At 50.3% G+C, this 22,255-nt stretch overlaps 1 protein-coding gene across 1 annotated transcript in view; it reads right to left on the reverse strand.

Moving 5' to 3' along the window:
• Positions 1–518: 518 nt before the first annotated feature.
• CFDP1 (craniofacial development protein 1) overlaps positions 519–22,255 on the reverse strand; it is a gene marked incomplete at its 5' end in the record, with an annotated part of 65,701 nt that continues 43,964 nt past the window's right edge. Inside the window, 2 exons of the mRNA XM_082005729.1 lie at positions 519–702; positions 6,154–6,312. Of these exons, the coding sequence (XP_081861855.1) occupies positions 612–702; positions 6,154–6,312 (250 nt within the window). The 3' untranslated portion in view covers positions 519–611. The remainder of the gene's footprint in view (positions 703–6,153; positions 6,313–22,255) is intronic.

Below are 22,255 nucleotides of genomic sequence, written 5' to 3' on the forward strand. Positions count from 1 at the left end.
CCCATTTTCTTGACAGCATGAACAAGGAAGGATTTCTTCGACTTGCTTAAAACCCACCCCCAGCATCATCAGACCCCACAAACAAGTACAGACAGTTCAGCTTTGTCCAGGCAAGAGCCCAGCATGGAGAGGCAGGGAGTGCTGCAGGGCTGGCAAAGCAGGGAGAAGGGCTCCAGCCCCAAACCCCATGGCTTGCACAGGCACAGCAGCCACGAAACCTTCCCACAGCTCTCCTCTCACAACCAGCCAAGCCTTAAGCCAGGCTCCAGCACCCTCCCAGCCTTCGCGGCTCCTCCTGCTGTCAGAAGTACCCCGGGTTGGCAAAGGATGGGTGCCACCATCTCTTCTCCTTGGAAAGCTGCCTGCCAGAATCACGCCGGTCTCTTCTGTCACCTGCTGGGCCATTTAACCCTCAAAGTGTCCCCTGCCCACTGACAAATACCCTCCCCAAACTATTACAGTAAAAGGAAAAACCTGTACATTGAGACATACAGGCTGAGTCTTGGGTAGAGAATGGCTTCCATGCCTGGTGATCCGGCAGTGGCTGGCAGCCCCCAGCCAGCGCTCGGGCACAGAAGGGAGCAGGATCCCCTGCGGCCACCACTGGCACATCAGGGCTTCATCCTGCTCAGTCTGATGTCTCGTTCGATTTCAAACTGCCTGTGGTCCACGCGCTCCAGGAACGCTTTCCTCTCGATGTACCTGCAGGGAAGCAGAAAGGCACAGGCTGTAAGCAGTGTCCGCAGCAGCCAGCACTGCCCCCAGCCAGGGAAAAGCCGATCCGAAGGGATAAGCGGCGAGAGAAGGCATCATCTGCCTCCCTCCCTCTCTCTCTCCAGGAGCTGATCACTGCACTGAGCTTCTCCTATGGACACCAAAACTGCTCCATGGCCTGCTGGGTGTCTGCTGGGGGACTCACAGAGGTCTGGGGCAAAGGGCCCCCAAAGGCTGGAGATACGGGCTGGCTGCTTCTGGTTCCAGCTCTTCTCTTACAGCTGAGAAATGACCTTCACAAACAACTTGAACAGGCTCAGGGCAGGTCCTTGGCAGGAGAGGCAGCTCTGATGCTCCTCCCTGGCTGCTCAGGTGACCCTGCCCACACAGCCCCCCAGCAAAGCATCTCAAACCCAACCACAGCAGCACGACCCACGACACGAGCTGATAACAGCACAGGGAGCATTAGGGATGCAAACAGCATCACCCAGCACGCCTGCGGCAGCTCGGGGGCTTCCCAGCCACAGACCAGCTCTTAACTACCACTGAGTATTTACTTCTCCCTCTCAGCGAGGCACCCAAGTGTTGCAAGGAAGAAGGCAAACTCACATGTGCCTGGAAAAACACCTTGCTGCTCATTAATGGCATGCAGCTGACTTTTAATGTACTTTGCTGCAAACCCTTGCCACAAATAGCCCAGGGCTGTGCTACTAATTAACCTACAGAGGGAGCGAAATTGCAATTCAAAACAGGAGCTGTAATTGAATCATCACAATTGTTTTGCATTTGTTCCAGGGTGGCAAACACTGGGCTGTCATGACAAGGTCATTATGCTTGGGCACCAGTGCAAGATACACGAGCCGCTGCGTTCGGCTTCTCTCTGCTGGTCACTGCTTTTCCTGCACCGCAGCTGGTACCTGCTAACCAGAGAAGCCCACAGCTTGAAAGCAAAACTGAAGGCTAAACGAAAAGATGAGTACCCCAGGCTGTGGGTTTTCCAGGCTCCCGGGTGGCTGGCAGCATGCACAAAGGTGTCTAAGACCATACCGCATGGGAAGGTCCTGCATACTGCAGGACAGAGGGTCTCCACTGCCTTTGGTGATGAGGTCTCTGCTTTATGCTACAACTATCGAACGGGTGCCGAGTGTGCTGCCAGCACCAGGGTGCTTTCATCCTTGCTGTGAGGGACAGCCCTGACACTCCTGCCCACCTCACCATCTTTGGAAATGAATTAATCCAAATTCATTTCAGCAAGCGATGAACAGCCCCACGCACCCCTGCTGCCACCCCACTCCCATTGCAGCCCGAGCCCGTCTTGCGCTGACACAACTGGGTCAGCTCATCTCCACCAGCCGCGAGGGGCAGGGGCCCAGCGCGGCGAAACACAGAGGACATGCTGGCCTTGAGGAGGTATTTTTCTGGCCCCCTGCCCCTTGCCGTTGGAGGAGGGCTGTGTGCTGAGGCCCCCGCCCCACACTGGCTCAGGAAAGGCGGGCAGGGGAGTGTCGCTTCCCTTCATCCCCGCAAGCAGGGAGGTGACCCACTCCTGGGGCGGGCTCAGAGAGGCCACGGGAAGGAAGTCGGGGGGGGTCACGCTGTATATTACATCGTGTCACATTGCTGGGCGTGTGGTTTTCCTCCCCCATCCACTGCTAAACATCCACCGCAACCACAGCTGGGAAGACAAGGGACAGGGGTTACCGCTGGTAGCCTGGGAACACGCCAACCGCTCAGGCAGCAACAGCCCAAGCTACCAAATTTGAAGCTCCTTCGTCCCCTCTGCACCTCCCTTCTCCCAGACCCCAGCAAGGAGTCAGTGCCTTCCTCCTCCTCCATGGCTGCTGTGCCTCTCTGGCAGGCAGGGACTAGCTCCTGGGGGATCGATACGGATCATGAACCAGGAATGCGGTCCCACGGCCACAGCCAGCGGCTTTGCATGGAGGAGGAACCATGACGTTACCCCGTGGCGTTGTCCTTGGCCGGCCACAGGAAAGCGCTGCAGGGGCCAGAGCAGACCCTGCAAGGCATTCCCTGTGCACGCATGGGGTTTGTGGGGCAGGCAGCCTGGGAACAAGTCTGTCCCGCTTGTACTGCATGCACATGAGGGCTGGAGGTGCTGACGGACATAAGCAGGAAAGCAGCAGGTCTCCAGGGTCGGCGTAAGCCCCCCGGCACCCCAAACCCTGTGCCCAAGCTACGGCTCTGTTTCTGGTTCCTAACCTGGCTCCGTGCAGCTGACAGCAAGGTGCTGCCAAACGCTGGTACAAAGTGCGTGAGCAAGGCAAAAACACCCGTCCTGGGCTTGTCTAAATAACCTTTGCTACCTGAATCAATACCTTCCTGTAAATTATCAGCCCGCGTGGAAACAGGGCAGCTGTGATCCACAGCAGAGGAAGGTAAACTTGCTGGGAGAAGAGGCTGTCTCTGCTAACGAGGGCAGCTGCAAACTGCTCTGGGGAGGGTTTCATTAGTGCTGCCTGTCCCCTGCCAGTCACCATCGGTCACCCAGTGCATGAGCGCACGGGTCAGGCCCCGCACCCGGAGCAGGGCTGCTCCCCTACTGGGCCTGCCCTACAAATGCGTCCCACTTAAGAGGCTGCTACACATTTCCATTTATAAAGCACATCAGAGAGAGCGACAGCAAAGGGGATAGCTGCCTCTGCTCCTTACTTCAGCCCCTCCTGTCAAATCCAGGACAGGCCCTCAGGATCTGCCACAACCAGACTGCACAAGCCTGTATCCTGCTGCTGGGGAAATGCAAATCACCGTCTGGGGCTGGTGATATGAGGGGTGGAAAATCAGAGGCAAGGGTGGACGCAGCCATGGGGCACACGTGTCCCCTCTGCCTCGGGAATCCTGGGGCCAGGCTGCAGCTGGCTGATAACCGGCATCAGGAGCAGAAAGACACCATGGCCTCGTTACTCAATTGGCCACCAGCATGCTGGCCAAGCACATGTTGCTGCTGGAGAAGGGCCGGGGAGGTCCAAGGCACAAGGAGCTCTGGGCTGTTAACAGTGAATTCCGCAAGGTTACCACAAAAAAGAGAAATTCATCCTGCCTTCCCTTCTGAATAAAAAGAAACACCTCCTGCTTTCCTCCGCAGCGCACAGGCAGGCATGGCGTTGGGCAGACGCTTCCAGGAGCGAGTTGTGGCTTTCCTCATCAGGCATTTACAATTAAAAAGCAGGACACACGAGGAGCAAAGGTTTCTAACGTACAGCACATCAGCACCGGGGATAAAGGCAGTGCCCCGCTCCCTCCTACCTGGGTTGAAGGGTTAACAACCGCTCATTACGATTTTTATAGAGAAGTGTAAATGATTGCCCACTGAAGGGTGAGCAGAGCCTACATTATTAAAGGAGAAGAGGCGGCAGCTGTGTCTGCGTGATCTGCCCCCCGAGCAGGCTGGCTGCTCCCTAATGGTGCGGTATGCTTCACACCATGGGCGTTTACAGGAGGCCTGTAAGCAGAAATGCAGTGGACTGCACAACCATCGGTGGTCCTCCCTTCTCCCTTCCTTTACCTTGAAGGTGGATGTTATTCATGGCGAGCAGATATTCGGTCAATCCCCTCACACTACGTGCCTGACTAGCACAAACAGATTCAGAGGGAGCATCTAATCATGTTTCTTGTTTGTTTAATGAAAAAAATCACTTGCCAATATATCCCCCTGGATTTTCTAGCCTGGGATGTGACAGGCAGCAAAACCCAAAACTGTCCAAGCTTACAGATGCTCTTAAAATTGCTGCTCTGCTTTGCTCATCTTTTCAATGTGCTGATCCCTTCTTCAGCCTTCAAGGACCATTACGTTAGTGTCTCCGGAAAGGTTTGCCAGGCATGAAGAGCAAGCTGTCCTGCTTGTATGGGATGGGAAACAGCACTGTCCAAGAAAGGTCAATATACTAGGTTTGAACAAGCAAGAGATGCCACAAAACATGCATGCAGGGCACCCTGGCCTGTCTGCGGTGTGTACAGTCCAGCTGAGAGTGACGGACCCTGATTCAGGCTGATTCCACCAACTGTGGAAATAAACAGTGTGTCCCAGCAATTGGCAGGAGATGGTCCGGCTTTTAATGGTGGTACTACCACCATCAGCCCAGTCCACAGCAAACAGCCCAAATCTGTTACCACACTTGGCAGACACTCAGGACATCTGCATAGAGCAAATTCTCACTCCACATCCCCTCAGGACAAACCTGCCAGGTGTCACAGACAGAAACAGGACCTCTCCCTGTTTTCTCCCAAAGCAGCCTGCAGCTCCTGATGGGGCTTCATGGGACAAGCTCACCCTGCTCCTCCATCTCAGACAGAGCCTGGTACACGGCCTGGCTCTGCCTCCAGGCTCCTGGCGCAGGCCGTTTCAATGGGGAGCCTTGCGTACGGGGCTCTGACCGTAGCGTTCGCCATGCCGCAGACAGCATCAGCAATGATCTGGTGCACATGTGCTCTGCCACACTTGTACGCGATGTAAATCACTCACCTCCTTGGATTCAGGGATCTCAGAGGAACACCTGCCCCCCTCTAGCACTCCTGCTGGATTGCTCTACTTTTTCAAGGGCAAGTGTCCAGAAACAGATCAGGGCAGATCTGATGGAAAAGGACTGCTGTGGAAGGGTGCAAGACCAAATGGAAAAAACCTAGTTATAAAGTATCTATTTGAAATACAAAATCCAATCTGATGGAATGCAGAAACTCTGAGTTTCTCCTGCAGAGTAGAAGAGCAGCTTACAACAAAAATATTTTTTATGAGCTGTCCACTAAGCCAGTTACATTTTCCCATAGCTTAGCAAAGCACTTGTAGTGGAAACGCCGCTTCTGATCTTTTCCCTGCAGTGTGTGTTATTAACTTTCTGTTTTATTTACAGCATCGCCATTTACTTTTACGATACTTCCATTAACTTCATTGGACTGAACATTGCTTGATGCACACAATCAACACCCAGTGCTGCCATAATCTTTAATGCACCTTGCCAGCTGTTTTGGGTTTGCATACATCTTTACACAGGAGGAGGGAGGGCAGACGCAGCTGGAACATGTCATTTGAAGAACGGACAAAAAACCTACCTCCCATTTTGAAGTTTTTTTTTTTAAACAAAGGAAAACTGGGCAAAGGCAATTGTGTTTCCTCATGGAAGTGCTGCATTAGACCTGTTCACGCTGCATCTGTGCCACTAGTAGGAGAGAAGATAAAGCCCAGCCAGACTCTACTTTAGCTGGACTTGAAGAACTCACGAGGTTGTTAACGGAGAGCGATAGGTGCTTGCAGACTTACCTGTCTCTCTGTGATGCCTAGACCAGCTACTGGCTTTGTACATCCCTAGAATAAATCCTTAAGAAATCCCATGGGTTTGCTGAACACTCTGTAGCAAGTGAGGGGTTCCTACATATATAGGAAGTGGTGGGAAATGCTGGACTCCTACTAGGTAAAGGCCCTCTTACCCGTCTTTCCCTCGGTTATGGATCGCCAGCTCCTCCACAATCCCCTCCTCCTCCTTGAAGTTCTCCCAGTCCAGTTTAGATTTCTCCAGTGTGCTCATCTTCTGCTTTTTAGAGCCTATCTTCCCCAGGAGGCTGCTCATGCCGCTTGGCCTCTTCACCCTGACGGAGAGATAAGAGAGCAAACGTTACTTAAATGCAGGGAGACAGTGTCAGTTCGCAATTAAAAATGGAGCTGAGAAACATCATGTGTGAGAGTGGTGGCCTTGATGGTGGTGAGCCACCTCCACTAAACAGATGGCCACCAACTTCGGGCAGCCTGCAGGCAGCAAGGTCATGCTTCCTGCAGATCCTGCTCCGCTGTTCCCCTGGAAGCAGCAGAGTTCATTACACACATATCTCAAGTGCTCGCTTTTTGTGAAAGGGCTTTTTCATTTATCCTCTTAAGAGAACAGAAAGCTTTCAGGCCAAAAGAGATCATTAAATCATCTAGTTTGACCCCTTGTATATACCAGCCCAAGCCATTCCACTGATCACCTCTGTGCTAAGCCCGGTTCTTTGTCTTCGGTTTAAAGTGGTGTTTTCTGGAAGGGATCCAGCCTCAGTGCGTCACCAGCGCTGACAACACATCTAGGAATTAACCATTTCACTGGTATCAGTATGCCTGTTTTTAACTTGATTTTGTCTAGCTTTAGGTTGTGGTTGCCAATGCTTATTCTAAATTTAAGAGTAATTTGGTGCCCAGGTGGTCTCATTAGTAACATACTTGTACACCATAACGAACTTACATCTGATTTTTTTTTTCTTTTTTTTTGACGAACAGATGCAGCTCTTTTTGCCTCTCGCTGAAATGCATTTTGTCCCAGCCCGTACGCCATTTCTCAGGTTTTGTCCCCCTGCTTACATTCAACAGTCTTTGAAGATGGGGACACGAGAACCACGAGTAACCCCCACCCTTCTCCTGACTGCAAATCTGTTTCTGTCCAAGGATTGCCTAAATGCTGTTAGTTACACCATCCCAGCGCACGTGCACTGTGATCCTACACCATCTCCCAGGTCCCCGTTTAGCACGAAGAACACCTTGGTCTTTCATCTCGTTGTTCTTAGAGGACCAAAATCCCACCCGCGTGGTGAGGCCCCCGAATCTCCCCTTTATGCTAGGAAATGCACACACAGGGACTCGGGTCAGCTGGGTCACCCTCTGAGGAAGACAATTCTCAGAGCTAGGAACCCGTAAAACAAACTCATATTAACCCCTTCTTAAACCCTCCCAGGAGAGGGGGGCAAACAGCATCCCATTGAACTCGGTGTTTACACACATTCCAGAAATAACTTCAGGTCTGCAGGGCCCTTGCCTCTGCAAGAAGCCGGAGAGGAAATGATTCTCGTTCCTGAGAGATTGAGGAATTTGGCGGGGGGTGGGAGGCGCGGAGCAAGGAAGGCAGCCAGGTGAGCATGGCAGACTGCTCTCCATCAGTTCTCTCCAAGCACATCCTGCCCCAGGGGTAGCTGTTCTCAGGAACGCATCCAAAGCTGTCCTTATCGGATCATTAGCATGGTTTATGCTTCCATAATTTGCAAGCCTCTAAAGGAAAATAATTCTGCAGTTTATATGGAATTAAATCAAAGAAAATGACACCTTTGTAAGCCTCAGCCAGAAGATTCTCAATGCAAGAATGGCTGGCCATGGTCACCTGGGGTTGCAGCTTCCTGACATAGATATATCTAGGCTACAAACCCTGGATTACAGGCATCTTGGCAGGCTCCATAGCCACAGGACAGAGCTGCCTGCCCCTCCTAATACTGCCCACCCAGAGGAGCAGAAATATCCTAGGATCTGGCCCTCTTATTACTTTCAGTCCCTGCCCACTGCTGGAGAACGTGCCAACAGCCCACACTTTTCACTCTGCGGGGACACAAAGCAAGCTGGATGCTCTTTTATTCATCTTTATCCCTGAACGTCTCATCAAGATGTCTACAGCCCTCACATCATGATCACGCAATAAAACCTTGATACTCGCTCAGCTTCCGATTCTTCCTTATTTTTCAAGACGTGATGGCTCTGAGTATCCTGATCTGCAGGTAGCAGGAAAGTGGTGCAAGGGCGCAAAACGTGCAAAGATGTTCTCAGCACAAGATAAAACTGGAGGGGTTTGGTTCCCACGTCTGGCTATCCAGGACTACATGTGAGCTTTGCACAACCACCAAACCCAGCATCAGACGCGTGTTCAAGTTGCAAGGGAGTGGGAGGAGATATGACAAGTAAGAAGGCAAAACCAAACAAAATATTGAGCAAGCATCCCCTGTGGCAGTCCCTGCTGAGCAACCGCCTGGATGGCAGAGCCGTCCATGGCGATGATGAGCACGATGATGCATGATGATGAGCACCATCCATGCATGGTGCTCATGCATGGCAGTTCCTCACGCTGCACTGGGAGGCCTTGGGTTTTAGCAAGAGGCTTAAAGCAAAGATGCTCTGAGACAGACCTAGAGAAGTGCTATGGTCTGATGATGCTGGTCCAGCTGGCAACACTCTTCTCCCCCCACGTGGCAGGCAGAAGGTATTTAAATTAACACAAGGTATTCAACTACATATTTCTTGCAATACACTTAGCTTTCCAGACTCACTTGTGCTTACAATCCTGCCTACCTTTGAAGTGGGAGAAGCAGTGATGCAGAAATGGAGGGTGTTGTCCCTTGTCCCTACATGTCTCCTAAATGGTTTTTGGGGAAGAGTGACAAACAGGTTCAGAGGCAGGCTCGCACATGTCAAGATCGATGTCTTTTCGGCTGAACCTCAAGCTGCCAGCTGACGGTGGGGAAGAGCTGAGTTGGGACAGGGGCCAATCGGCCTGGCTGGGTGGCAGCACATGTCCCTGCATGAAACACAGGCTGGGACATGCTGACTGGCAACTGCCATCCCCAAACCACAGTGGAGGATATTCATGAACAAAGGGAACCAAAGGCAAGATGGTTCGTGGCCAGAGGTGGAAGCAGACGCTGTGCTGGCTTCACAGCAGGGAGCAGGGGCTGCAGGCTAGGTGAAGGTCAGTTGTCACACATCTTTTCCCCCACAGGAATTCCTAGCATAAATTAACAACCTCTACATGCACACATCCATCTGTAGCAGTGCACAAGGCCTCTGTATCTCCTCTTGGCCGTGGATCTCAGGAATATCCCTTAAAAGATACAACTCACCCCATGTTTGAAGCTACAGAGTTTAGGTTATGAAGATGGACCTCCATCAAGGGCTTCCACATAGCTGCAAGGATACCTGCAAGTCAACGGTCCCTTCAAGGCAAGGGAACCTAACGGAACAGGGCAGGCTATGTTGCACTCTTGCGTTGACGACTACTCAAAAAATACTGCTAATATCTGTTGTCAGCCCCACGCTGGAGGCAGGCCCTGGGCTGGATGACACTTGGCTCTGCTCCTGCCTGCACAATTCTGTGCTGTTTGCAGCAGGACCAAGCCTGAGCCAGGCAACGAGATGGAGCCAGGCACAGGCTGAAGGACATGTTTCGAGTCTGCTGCTGAGTCTTCACTTTGCAGTGAGCCTTTCATCACCCTGAACAAATCCAACAGCAAACCTGGGGGTGGGAATTCCTATGCTTGTGCCAAAATGAAGTAAATGAGAAACATTAAAGTCCAATTAAAAACTTGCTTGGCCTTAAATGCCTCATCTGTTTAAAAAGCATGTGAAGGGGCCTGATTAATTGCATTTGGTGCCAACAAGAGAAATTATTATTACCCTTTTTGTACTCATTAAGGGTATCTGCTGTGGCATCTTTAATCACTAAGGCATTTAAAAAAAGAGAAAGTAATTTGCTAAGACATAATGGATCCTGGGGATGAGAATCAGGACAATCGCCTATTTAGGACACAAAGACAGGCTCTTGCTTTCCACGATTAAAAAGCACAGCCCAACTCAGCCCCTAAACCAGCAAATAAGCACGCTGGTGAGCTCTGCCTTGGCAGGGGGATTCCCCTGCACCCACCTAGTGTCTTCAGGACAAGGACTGTGCCTGTGCATCACCCAGCACGGTCACACAGAGGGACAAACAGCAAGCCAAGGGCTCCCTTGCTGTCGCACTACAGGCAAACATGTTCTGTATTCCTGTCCTTAATAACGAGGCTTCCTCCCACCTCGGTGTGAGCCTGCAGCCCAGCCAGGACCTTGAGGAATTGCTGCTATACCAATGATAAAGTGGCACTGTCACGTGTAATCCCTGCTGCCTTGTAACATGAAGGTTGGCAGTATCTGGGAAATGCAGGCCTGCCTCCAAAGAGGCAGATTTCATCACAAGCCTTATAAAATCATCTTCACACAACAGGAAAACAAGGCTACGAAGATCTCATGGTGCACCCCACCAGCCAAAGCAAGATGAGTTCCTCTCTCACCTACCCAGAGATGGGTGCTCTGAAGGCCTCCTGACATCAAGCCCACATGCACTTAGAGGTTTCAGTACTTCATCAGCCTTTCACTTATGTCAGTTTTCCCCAATGACTACATTTCCTTGCTCAGCCTACGACTTGTTATCTTCTTCCTATTAGCTACTAAGAACAGATCATTCCCTCACTTTTTGCAGCAGCCTTTTATGTCTTTGAAAGCTTTTTATACTCCCCCCTCCCCCTAGCTTGCTCTTTCCTAGACTAAACAATCCCAGGTCCTTTCAAGCTTTTCTCATTCCTCACGGTTTCCAGCCCTCTGACCACTCTCGCTGCTCTCCCCAGACTCTCTGCTCTTGGCCCACATCTTCCTCAAATGTAGCATCCAAAACAGGAAAGAAAGGGCTCCAGCCACGGCTTTACCAGCACCAGGAGCAGGAGGAATGCTTCAGATGCCTTGTGAAGCATGCAACTCCTTACGCGGCCTCCTATGACGTGTGCCTTTTTCACAGCCATTGACAGCACTGACTCATGTCGAGCCTTGATTCACTGAGACTTTTGTCTGCTCCACTGCTGCCAAGCAGTTCTTTCCTTCCTCAACTGGTGATTACTGCTACTCCAAGGCAGAGCTTTGCACTGGTCCTTCTGCGCTGTCCCTCCTGTTTGCCCTCACGTTTCCCTCAACACAGCAAGACCTCGCATGTCTTTGCAAATCGGCCTCTCCTATTCACAACACCCATGGCGCAGCTGTTGAAGAGTAACACTGGGCAAAGCACCTCCCATCTTTGTGAAATACCAACAGGGGCAATTTAGCAGCTGAACCAGCACCAGTTGGCCAAACAAGATCAAGCTGATGGCCAGAAGCAGGAAGGGACCAGCAGGGTCAGACTGCAGGAGGAGCTGTGACAGTTCAAGTTGTCAGACTCCGATGAACAAAGGGTGCCCAAAGGACACGTACTGACACGTTGACCAAGGAGCCAGCAGCATCCCCAGCTCCAGCCTGACCTCCACTCTTGGGGATCACAAACCCTCTGCTGGCTCTGCAGGAACGTGAAGAGCGCAAACCCTGCGCCGCTTCTCCATCCGCCTTGTATCCTCCTCCTTGTTGTGGATAACAACAACTTCTGCGGCAGAAAGGTCCTACTTCTGTCTTCTATCAATACTTTTAAGAAGGCCTCAATTCTTTAAGCAGTGTCGTGGAATTCCTTAAGCCCCAGCTGGCAACTATGCACCACGCAGCCGCTCGCTCACTCCCCCATGGACGAGGGAGAGAATCAGAAGAGTAAAAGGGAGGGAACTCACGGTTTGAGATAAAGACAGTTTAGCAGGTAAAGCAAAGCCGCACACACAAGCAAAGCAAAACAAGGGATTGGTTCACTGCTCCCCATGGGCAGGCAGGGGTTCGGCCATCTCCAGGGAAGCAGGGCTCCGTCACGCATAACGGTTTCTTGGGAAGACAGACGCCGTAACTCCGAACGTCCCTCCACCCCTTCCTCCTTCTTCGTCCCAGCTCTATATACTGGGCATGACGTCCTATGGTATGGAATATCCCTATGGCCAGCCTGGGTCAGCTGTCCCGGTTGTGTCCCCTCCCAGCTTCCCGTGCACCCCCAGCCTTCTTACTAGCAGGCCAGCAGGAGAAGCTGGACTGTCTTTGACTGCTTAGCAACAACTCAAAACATCAGGACATTATCAACATTTTCTCATCCCAAATCCAAAACATAACCTCACACTAGCTTCTGTGAAGAAAATTAACTCTATCCTGGCTGAAACCAGGACAAGCAGCAAATGCCGAACACAAAATAAGATGTTATGGATGCTTCACTAACACCCCAACGCTCCCCCCACCTTCTCATGTCACATTTTTGGGAAATAGTGTGACAAAACGCACTTAATAGGACAGTCACTGATGTACCCAAATCATGAATGAGATGCTCGCTTTCCCTCCCTTAATGAAATCCAGCCCCCCGATCCCCTGTTAGAGTGGCTTATAACCCATTTCGTCAACAAGGATCTTGTGACAAAGTGGCTGCTGCAAGACTTGGACCAAGGAGGGCATTTTTTTTTAGATGATGCTGATTCTACCAAGGCATCCTGCACACCCTGCAGCTGCATGGTAGGGGAGACGAGACAGAGTGGGGCATCTTCTCTGGCCTCATTGCAGGCTTGTGCACCTCCCAGAGCAGAGATAATTTCGTGCTGGGCACTCTATCAACCTTCCAGCATGCATCCAAAACATATGGTGACTCTTCATGATGCAACACAGAGCAACCTTTCTTTTTGCAAAAGTAAATCTGGACTCACAGAGACAACATGATTTCATCAGAAGGAAATCTTGTGAGGCCAGGAAAGAACCCCTCAACCTGCCCAGCTCCCTTCCCCACCAGAGCCTGCAATATTTACTTGCAGCACAGCAATGGCAACTCTGTTCCTGTCACCCCAAGCACTTTGATGGCTGGAACGCAGGTGAGAAACTCTGTCTCTCAGCAAAGAGAAGAGCACAAGGTTTCATAAATAGCAGTATCTATTCCTGCCACAAACTGCTGTAAAGCTGAATAGTTTCCTTAACAGCAGGAAATGGTTCTCATACAAACTAACCACAGCTGGGCAACTCATGCAGCCAGTAAATACTTTCATTTTAATAAAGTGGAAGATTCCTGCCCAGCACACCACGGATCACCCACCCCACTGCCCTCCCTTCAAACAAAAATGTGCATGGGTGTGTGCGAGCCATTGCACGAGGAAGATGTATGCAGAGACCTGGCTGGTGGCCCATGTGCCAGCTCTGCTGTTCACTCCCAGCTTCTCCAGACAGTCTTCCTCAAAAGCGGAGTGAAAACGCTGGCGGGGAGGAAGAGGGGCGCGCGGCAGGAAGGGAAGCGTGGTGCTATCAGCTCCTCGAGGTCAGGGTGGTCCAGCTGGGCGGAGCAGACAGCAGCAGAATGATGGTGCCTGGTACTGCCAGCTTGCAGGAACCTTCCCCAGAATGACAAAATGGGTCTTCCTCTTCAGACCCCAAAACTGACCAGCTCTTCCCACCCCTCATCCTGCCTAACTGTCTGAAGACAGAAAAATCTCCCAGGCCAAACCCAACTGCATTTCTTTTTTTATTTTCCCTCTTGGCATCATTTCTCCAACAGGCACTCAGATAGATGCAGATTGCAGCCCAGCTCGTTCTCAGCCCTGCCTGTCACAACAAGTATTTAAAAAAAACAAACAAGAAAGCCTCCCCAAATGCCAAACAAACAAACATTTAAATCCCAGGTGGGGAAAAAAAAAAAGCAAGGAGGAAATGAAGATAAAAGGCAGGGTGGGTGCTGCTGGAGGGCTGGCAGGGTGGTGATGATCCTGTTTGGATGGCAATGTCCAGGACTGAGCAAACACAGGGCAGGCTGGCAGGGAGAGGACTGCCTGATTCCCGCTGCCTGGCCACGGCAGTGCAGGCTGAGGAACTCGCTGCCAACTCAGATAGTGGTGCCTGTCCATATGCTCTGCTTGCCCAGCTGCTAGCAGATACTCAGCATTTACACCCTAAGGCACGCTTATAGTGAGCCAAAGAACCTACCTGAAATACTCCAGGATTTTTGAGGCAGGGTTATAAACCCGTATGTTTGTAGTGAGGATCATAAAGCTTCTTGTCACTCTGAAGAGCGAGATGCAACAAACCATGTGGAAAAGCAGCCGTGACTGGGGCAAAACCCATTTGGTGGCACCATGGGGCACAACAGTGCAGGCAGCTACATCCAAAGGTAGCAAGAGATGCAAGTATGCCGGCAAAATGCAATTACCTGGCCTGCGATCCTGCCAACAGACTGGGGCAAACTTGTATCTGCTGCACGAAGGGCTTCACTGACAGGAGCAGTTGGCAGCTCCCCGGGGAAAATACTCTGAATTACAGTTACCTCTGCAGAAGGTGGCTGGTCTGACTGCAGCAGGGCCAGCCCGAAGTACTTACAACAAACAAAGAAATGAGGGTTTTAACTCGAGCTGACAGTCTGAGTTAACTCTTCTTGGGCTTTTGTTGACGCTTGACAACCCAAGTTAACCCCAAGTTGCTTTGCAGTCACTGCTGTTGCAACGCAAGCTAGCAAAATCTGAAACACTAAGCCGAGACCTCAGGACAGCCTCATGGTGAAGACCCCTACATGAACACTGATGCTCACAGCTTCTTTCCACTTGTAGGAATTCTTTGATACCAACTCTGCTGAACTGAGGACGTAATCCAAGATGCCAGCACAAAGCAGAAGTATTGTTAAAATAAGCAACGTGTCAGGCACATCCAGAAGAGAAGGTATAACCTCTCAAGAAGCAAGAGTGATAACTCTCCATCCCACAGCCAGGGTCTCTGCGGAGAAGAGTTTAAGATGGAGATAAAAGGCACTGCCAGGCAAGGACAAAAAGACCACTACACCCTGGCAGCCCAGCAATCGAAGCCTGGCTGAGATGATGCAGTTTCCATCAGGGTGGAGAGGCAAGGGCAGATGCGACAGACTAAATGCACACATGCTGCTGCCTTGGTGAGAATTGCTGCAGGCAGTGGCAGAGCTTGCCACGGGCACAGTTGATGCTGAATGGATTTGTGTCTAAATTTAGTCAGTGAGGAACAGAGATTTGTCATAGGGGAAAAAAACATGTCACTCCTACCTCCCAGTAGCAGTGAGCAATGGCCCACCACAGGGCAATGCTCCGGTATTCCAGCTACTGGTTTATTGCTGGATTTGTTACTAATCCAGCAAAGTGAGTTTCTGCGGGACTTCACAACTCTGTTTTGTTCTGGCAGAGTGCACCTCACCTTCAGGAGGGAAATAAGTGTCACGGTACCAGCTTACAAACGGCAAAACTGACCTGGCATGTGGTGAAGGGGTTTGCAGAGCATCACACCACAGGGTGCCAGTGGAGATCCCAGTTCAGTGAATTCTTTTCTGGTACACTCTCGAAGATATAGAACTACTTCATGCTCATCTCCACATCATGAATCGTGCTGGATCGGCCTTTCCAAAGGCTGGAAAAACAGACCTAAGGGCTGTCTTGCTCCAAAACGGGATAGCATAGATGTGGTACCACCTTGTTCTCCAGCCCGCTCCCCAAACTGGGGAACAAGCCAAGCATAAATACACAGTAATACTGCACACATGAATATAGTTATTGCAGGAATAAAACCAGAGTTGGGTCTCCATCTACACCGAAAGACAAATTTGCTGAGCAGGGGAAAGATGGGATGCTCTGCCTCAGGAACAGCAGAAAGCAGCAGCAGTAACACAGGTGCACAGCTCTGCCCGAGCTGGCCTTTCCTCAAGCAGGTCCCATCCTATAGCATATAGGTCTGCACCTACCTCTCTGGAGGACCTGATCAAGAAGCACGGAGCCTCATTTTATAGGCTTTGGAGGACATGCTCATCAAGCAGCACATCAGTTCTCGGGGAGCTGGCGCAGGCAGAGCCCCTGACCTGCAGGTCCCCTTATCAGCAGGAAGGGCTCATTAAGGAACGGACCAGGGTTTCCTGCGCAGGACCCAACCCCTTTGTGAAGGGAGAACCCGCTTCCTAACAGCCAGAGGAAGCAAAATATTTTCCTTGGGCCTCAGAGACAGAGTTGCTATGGGGTGGCTGTCAACAAAATAAAGTTGCACTTGTGGAGGTGGGTAATGCACGCCACGCACGGGCTGTTACTGCAGGATAAAGGTACTCCCAGCAGCATCGCTGCCTGCCCCCAGAGCTGGGGACAATTCAGAGTGGCATAAGGCCCCTCTGTACCAGTATAACTGCAGCTGCCCTCCAGGCTCTACTGGCAGAACTATTTTAGCAAAACCAAAATCTCGCACCCTCCTAATCAGTATGACATTGTGCGGAGACCACGGCTCGCTCTGGCTCCTCTCCAGCCCGGAGCACAGACAGAGGCTGTTTCAGTAGCAGACTCTCCTACTGCATTTGCAGCAGGCCAGCCAATTACGCTACAATATCTGCGTATGGAGCTCAACAGGAGCTTAATTGAAAGAGCTGTAGCATTCAAATGACTTTTGATACTATGAAGACGTTAACGACTCCAACCCAGCGCTAACCAGCCCTGTGTGATGCTCGGCTGATGGCTAAGGACCTCTAACTTGGGGCTTGGTCTGCAGCCAAAGCTACGCCCCTGTTAACTCAGCACAGCACCGCAGCTGCAGCCAAATGCTGACTGAGTTGCCCCTTCCCAGCTGGAAGCTGCAGCAACTCCTCACATGAGCTCTCCTCCACCCAGGGCATCCATAAAATACAAAAAGACCTGCTCCTGCCACCACGTACACACACCAGAACTCCCAAAACTGTTCCCACATGGACCAATTTGAACCTGCACAGCACTGCTTGCATGTACTTTTTTAATTGAAAAAATATTATGCATGCTCATCATATATATTTTATGTTGCTCTTAGGTTCTGTAAATGTTACTGGGATAATAAACGCCAGTTTCAGATGGATTTTGCTACACCAGCATAGAACTGGTACACCTACCCTACTCCAAGGTGGTTGTCTACATTCGATTTGGTAACGTAGTGCTACCACTAAGTAGCAAGAAATGCCTTTTGTAAAGCTGTAACTGTCTGCGCTGTGTATGTGCCCAGGGCGGGGGGGAAAGGTGCTCTGCTTCTACTGTTCTCATTTTTGCATCCAATGGCGCAGAAATCAGCAAAAATGCATACACAACTTTCCAGCGAGTTTACACTCAGATGTGGCTGTGAGGCATCTCACACCCCAACAGCTGGCAAGAGCAAAAAATAAAAGTGAGAAGGCATGATGTCTTTGTTACCCACATTTAACAGGTTAATGATCTGAAAGCTGCCAGAAGCTACTGCAAGCCGGTAGCTGTGGCATACAGCATGCTTTCTGGGCTACAGCTTGGGTCACACACTGGAGCATTTGAGAGTAACACCCTGTATTACGCCCATATTTAGCCATGGAAATAAGTGTGACTTGACTTTCAAACACTTGCAGCTCTCACTGACTTCACTGGGTTCGGTCGAGACATTTCAAATAGAACAGTAACGACCACAACTCTGGGCTGGGACCAAGCACAGACCATTTTTATCTTAAAAGGCATTTGCTTGAGAACGTTCAGAGTTGCTAGAACCAACAGCACTAAAGTTATTTCACTGTGCAACCTTAAAAACGTTGACAGCTTTGTCTGCAAAAGGACATGGATTGTGGCGACCAATCCTTAAAAACAGAATAGTTAGAAAAAGATTGCTGTCAAACAGAGGAGAAATTTGTCCTCTCTCAGAGGCTCCCTCCTTCCTCCTTTGTCTAACAGCAGATCTTTTGTTCAGGATTTCAGTTGTGAGCAGCCCTGAGGTACGCGGGGAATGTCTTGTTATGACGAGCCCTCCAGGCTGGTGCATGGACTCAGTTTTAATCAGCAGAGAAGCTGCTCCAAATCATGCCTAAGAAGTGGTGCTAATGGAATTGTTCCAGCGCTAAAGGGATTTCAAAGGGAAGGAGTGCGGATGGTAGAGCAGCTGGTGTGACTCCCAGGTTGCTCTTGACAGCACCGTGAACCATGCACAGAGGATTTATCACCCCAACCACGCTAGCCTTGATAAAACAATCCCCAGTGTTGTCCCCCCCCAGCAATGCTGGGTCTCCGGCTCCATCCCTGTGATCCATAGACAGCCCCAGCATTTAGTCCCAATTAGCTTCCCACTGTATCAGATCAATGCCAGGCTTTGATCAAAACGAGGTGAGAAAGCCAGGGCAGAAATAGGGAGGGCCCCTCTCCTCCCCCAGCAATTAATCTGACAGCTTTAAGAATAGCTCTGATTAAAACAAATACACTGCCTTCCACTGGCAAATGTTTGCAAAGCTCAGCAGCCTAGGACAGGGGAAAGTTCTCAGCAAATCAAGTCAGGGTGAACGAGTGTCAGGGCTTCCTAGCGCAAATGCATTGCTACAACGAGCAATAAACTATAGCCCGGTGGAGCTGTTGCTTTGCAGTGTCATGCAAGTTAATAAATAGCATGAATATAATATGTTATCTTCCAGTGGAAAGCCTGGCCACAGCATGTGGGACTACAGGGGACAATAAACATTTGGGCACTGCTACAAGCAGCCATAAAACAAGAATGAGGGTTTGATCACATTTAATTGCTTTTGGGAAGGGTAACATCACCGGGTACCATCACAATTACCTTCCCTTCCACAGAACTGTTCCATCACAGATTAAGAGCTGGTTAAATGATCCAGGTCAAAGAGGGTATTTCAGGGGGTAAGGAAAAGAGGAAAATACCCTAAAAGCTTTAAAGATGTTTGCCATATAAAACCTAAAGTCCAACCCATGAGAAAGCAGGCAATAAAAAGTTAACGGATGAAAGGACACGCTTTTCTTCTCAACCACAACTTTCTAAGGCTGGTGGCTGCAGAAAAAGCTCAGTAACAAACCAGAGGGCAGAACCGAGAGCCCAAAATGCATGTAAGAAGAGAAACTAAGATTATCTCGTGGGTTTTTTTCCCAGGGCTTGACCAAAGTGTTTTGAATGCCTGAGGCTGGCAAGGCTACCTCCAAGTGTCTTCCAGCTTTGGTAGCAGCCGCTTGGAAGAGTTGCCCTTCCTCCTCCCAGGGACCCACCTCACTGGAAATAGATTTCAAGTCCCCAGAGGGAGAACATAGAAACAGCTGACTTCTCCCAGCCACAAGCTCAGTTATCACCTTCCAGCTGGAGGCAGGCAAGAGGGGTAAGAGCAAGGCTTCCCTTCTGCCCTCACAAAGCAGGAGGCTCCCAAACAGATTTTGCAGCTAACATCCATCCACCGAAAGCTGCTCGGAAGCTACAGCTCCCTCGCTGAACGTGGGGACTACAGCCTGGCAGGGCTCCCGCTACCTCTAGAAGCCCTGTCCAGAGGCGGGCGGCAGGGCCGGGGTTTTCATGACACATCGTCTCTGGAATTCACTGGTGAACGTCCCACAGCCTCTGCTTGGTACGATGCCAGAGCCGTTTCTCAAATCCTGCGTGACCTACCAGCTGCTGAGGGCAAAACAGCAAGACATACATCATCCAGAGATGAGACAAGATCAGCAGGCTCCTGATGAATGAACAGACAAAACATTTTACAAAACTCATTCCTATATTCTTGGTTGGAGGGAGCAGGTCTCCAGCTCTCCCAGACAGCCTGCATGAGCCCGGACAGGTCATTTAGTCCCTTTGTAGCAAGACTTTTGTCTCAGGAGGCAGAGAGCTATGAAGCACTGAGCAAGTCAGGCAGGCTGCCAGCTGAGGATTCAAACTGCTTCAGGGAACTGTAGCAGTTAGGCAGTAAACGCGTTAACCATGGGAACAGCTTCCCAAAGGATGTGGCGGATCCTAAATTGTAAGTCTTTCCATTGCGAGTGGATGCCTCTCTCAAAAACGCAGGCTATAGTTCAACCACAAGTGCTCACAGGGAGCTCTCAGGGAAACGCCACGACCCAGTAAAGGCAGACTGGGCACCTGAGCAGCCGCTTCTGACCTTCCAGCCACAAACCTAAGAAATCCCTACCTTCTGCACCTTGCCATGGCAATTCAAGACTTTTCCTGGCTATACCCCTTTCTCGTGTCTCTGTACAGCCCAGCCCAATTTTCAGCTGTTTGTGATCTGCCCCGGGCTGGCTAAATCCCCTTTGAGCCAACCTGTTGAGCAATCCTCTAAACCTTGCCACCCCTCTAGCTGGTTTTGTTTGGTTTTGGTTTTTAATTACGTATCAGATCTCATGATAAAAACTTCTCTGACTTTTTGCTTCAGATTCTGTTCCCCCAGCACCAGTTTCTTGGAGAAACTGAGATGACTAGCGAAAGCCTTCATAGCATGCAGTACCCAACGACCTGCACTGCTAGAGACAGGTCCCTCCACCATCCTGCCTGCTTATGGTTCCTGAAGGACATTCCTTGGCAAGAAAGAGAAGAGACTGAGTCTCACCCATAGCACAGCCCCTCCTTGTCTTTGACTTCATCTGTGACAACTGCATCAAGGGTCAAGGCTATCACACTCTACCTAGGAGCTGCCTCGGAATACCCTGACACACGTACTGTGGTGTGCTGAATGATGCTAAGCACCCAGTTACATGAGTATTCAGAGCTCTCTCCTGTCAAACCAGATGCCTCAAGCTACTTCAAAATATTTGGTGGTTTGCAGTGGAGAATCTGCCTGTGAACAATCCCATTGCATTTCAGAGGCTACTGTTAGAAAAAGGGGAGAAAAACACATTTGAAGGGAGGAGAGAGGTAGATGCATTGCTCCCTTGGACTAACCAGGCCCATGATCTCCTCTCATCCCCGAAGCAGGGATAACATTTCACTTTACTGAAGTCCACCTAAACCAGCACATGCTTGTCAGGAAGCTGCACCAGCCAGGTGCTGTGCCCTGCTCCTGACTGCCACGCTACGGGGCTCTCCAGGACCATGTTCTGCATACAGCCAGGTGCAAGGAGACCATGTTGAACATCCCAGGAGACCAGCAAGAAACAGGAAACTTTCTGCAGGAACAACAACAAAAAAATCCCTTACCTGCCTCAATCATAGTAATATTTGGATAAAGCATTCTTGTCCGTGTCTGGACTGTGATCTGGTGTTTCAGCAAGCCTGCTCTCAGGTCTCCAGCAACATTCGGCTGATCCACACATGGACCGTGGTGGAAAGGTTTATTGTATCATATACAGAGTTGTTCCTCCTTTTCTTAGCTCTTGGCTTTTGAATTTCTAGTTCTCTTCAGGGTCTATAATCAGGGATTTGAGGAGCTGATTTATTATACCCAGCAAAAAGTCATGGCCCTCGCCAGGATATTTCTGCTATAGCACTTCTCCTTCTGAGACTCTTTTCCTTCCATTCCCAGCCTAAACCATCTCCGTGAGCAGAAAAGCCCAAGCAGGGTAAAGCCTTGCCAAGGAAAGAAACTCTCCCATTATTCTCATCCAAGAAAGCGGCACAGAGGAAAAAAGACCAGAAGAGATGGCTCGCATTCCTGGGTCATGGCAGAGAGCTGGAAAAGGCTCATCTCCAGGAGGACAGAATGCCAGCAGTTTTTTTTCTAACTTAGCCAGCAGCTGCAGAATTTAAACTTTATTAAAAGCCTATTTTGCCCATGCTGCTGCCAAGGAAGCCACTTCCCTCCTCTCCCCTCCCAAATAAAAAGCCAAAGTCTGCGGACAGACATCCTGTAATGTCACCTTAGAAAGAGGTGGCAACTTGACTCATCTCAGTGGGACGTGCAGCGTGGAACAGCTTTACTTTCACTTCCGGTTAGAACAGGAATATACTGCTCCTACAGCTGATCCTTGCTCTGAGGTTTATATTATGCACAATACAACAAACCTTCGGTATTCCCCGATTACAGGTGTCTGGAGCAAGAAAGGAAGAGAGAGGCAGGGAAAACAGGCAGGCTGGATTTTGAGGCTCTAGGCACCACTCATTACCTACTGTCTGCAGTGTTGCTGCATGCAGAGGCCCTCTCTCCTAGAGATACACGCTGAGTGACAGGTCAGAAAGACCCCGTTTAAACAGCCTTCCTACAATATATCTTAGTATAACACAAACAAGAGACCATGTTATTTGTCAGGTGAGAATAACAAGAGACAGAGCGCACTGAACTAGATACCATTTACGAAACACTGTTCTCCAATGGCTGTTCTAAGCCCACCTCAATTTATAGATTAATCTACTGGATCAGTAATTTAGGCCATTTGATGCATTTAGAAGTGCACATTTCTGGGAAGGCTG

The sequence above is a fragment of the Phaethon aethereus genome (assembly GCF_964289735.1).
Source record: "Phaethon aethereus genome assembly, chromosome: 13".
Lineage (NCBI taxonomy): Eukaryota > Metazoa > Chordata > Aves > Phaethontiformes > Phaethontidae > Phaethon > Phaethon aethereus.